General features: G+C 52.4%; 1 protein-coding gene across 1 annotated transcript in view; it reads right to left on the reverse strand.

The window, feature by feature from the left end:
- Positions 1-1,507, reverse strand: part of PLXND1 (plexin D1) — a 74,658-nt gene that overhangs the window by 50,409 nt on the left and 22,742 nt on the right. Inside the window, exon 9 of the mRNA XM_009320117.1 lies at positions 1,104-1,208. Coding sequence (XP_009318392.1) covers positions 1,104-1,208 — 105 coding nt within the window. The remainder of the gene's footprint in view (positions 1-1,103; positions 1,209-1,507) is intronic.

Genomic DNA, 1,507 nt, shown 5'->3' on the forward strand with positions numbered 1-1,507 from the left:
CAGTGCTTTCACTCTGTGGCTGATTGCTGAGGGCAGCTCCTCGTCTGCGGAGGCCGGACCTGTGCAGGAAAGGGCAGCCCCAGCCAGGCAGGGAGAGCTTGTTTCTGCCCCCGCGCGGGAGGGCAGGAGGTCCGGCAGAAGCGGTGCCTCCACAGTGCCTGGCAGCCCCCCTGCCGCCCCTGGCGCAGCAAGCCGGGCAGCACCACCAGCATTTCCAACCTTCTCCTTTCCCTGCAGAAAGAGGAGGTGCCTGGCTGCCCAGCGTGCAGGTATCCTTCACAGGGGCACAGCGATCCAGGCCCCGCGGGCCCCACTGAAGACTTGACCCAAAATGGCACAGGACGGCTTTCTACAGATATCAGAGCTCAGTCAAGTATTTTCCGAGTGCCCAGCCTCCCTGCCCCAAATTCTTCTGGTTCCTCCTGACGTGTGACACATCTCCGAAGGCACCATTTGACGTCCACTCCTGCTTTTCGCCCTATTACAATTCACATGCCAGAAAATTTCACAGAAAGGATTTTTTTCACAAAAAAAAGAGCTCTGCAGTGACCACCAGAAGTTAAGTTAAAACATATTTCTGTGCTGTACTCCAAGCAGTGGCTTAGCCAGCACAGGGCTCTCTGCCCGCAGCTCTGGGCTTTGTCCTTCATTCCTAAATGCGGGGTGGTGGGGCCGGGCTGGCACACGGCACCGGGAGAGCGCAACACTGGCACGCTCTGTGGTGGAGCAAACACCCACAAGGAAACCAGGAATTTTATTTCCCCCAAACATTTTATTCTAGTGACTGTTTTACAAGGTGTATAAACCTCCTTTTTCCACTGAATGCAAAAAGCCTGTCACTAATTGCAGGAGATCCCTGGAGAATGCTTGTGCACAAACAGCATCTCCCTTCAGCTTTGCCATGCAACCTCACTTGCCATCGGGGTGGCTGCTTTCCACCAACATCTTTTGTTAATACAGTGATTTCAGCTGCTAACGCAATCACCTGCTTCCAAGGCAGAAACCAGCTCGTACTTAAACTCCCTTTGGCTGACCTGGCCACCTTGCTGCACACCAACCTAGGCTCATCTGAGCCTTCCTGATCTCTCCAGGAACTCATTTACCTTAGAGAAAGTCGCATTAGCCAGTGAGATCGTAATGTCCCGAGATACTCCCGTGGGCATTGGGTCCAAGGAGGCAGGTACAATTCGCGGACAGTCAATTTTCTTCTGTTAGGTACAAAACAAGACAAAAAAAAGAGAGGTTAGCTAGGTGCATGCTGAGCATCCTCAATGATGAAGCAAGAAGACACATTGGGGCCATTGATAAAATTAATTTCACTACATCTTTAAAGTCAGATCACACTGTAACCCCAGAAAGTGAAATACCAAAATGGCACTATGATGCACAGAGCAGTAACGCCATGTGGAGCCTTCCTCCCCCGAGTCACCAGTTTTGGCACTGCCTTCAGATCCACCCCTCTGCAAGCGGTCAGATAACCACAGCAGGGTGGCTGGGTTTTCAGGAC

Source organism: Pygoscelis adeliae, unplaced genomic scaffold, assembly GCF_000699105.1.
Source record: "Pygoscelis adeliae isolate BGI_AS28 unplaced genomic scaffold, ASM69910v1 Scaffold302, whole genome shotgun sequence".
Taxonomy (NCBI): domain Eukaryota; kingdom Metazoa; phylum Chordata; class Aves; order Sphenisciformes; family Spheniscidae; genus Pygoscelis; species Pygoscelis adeliae.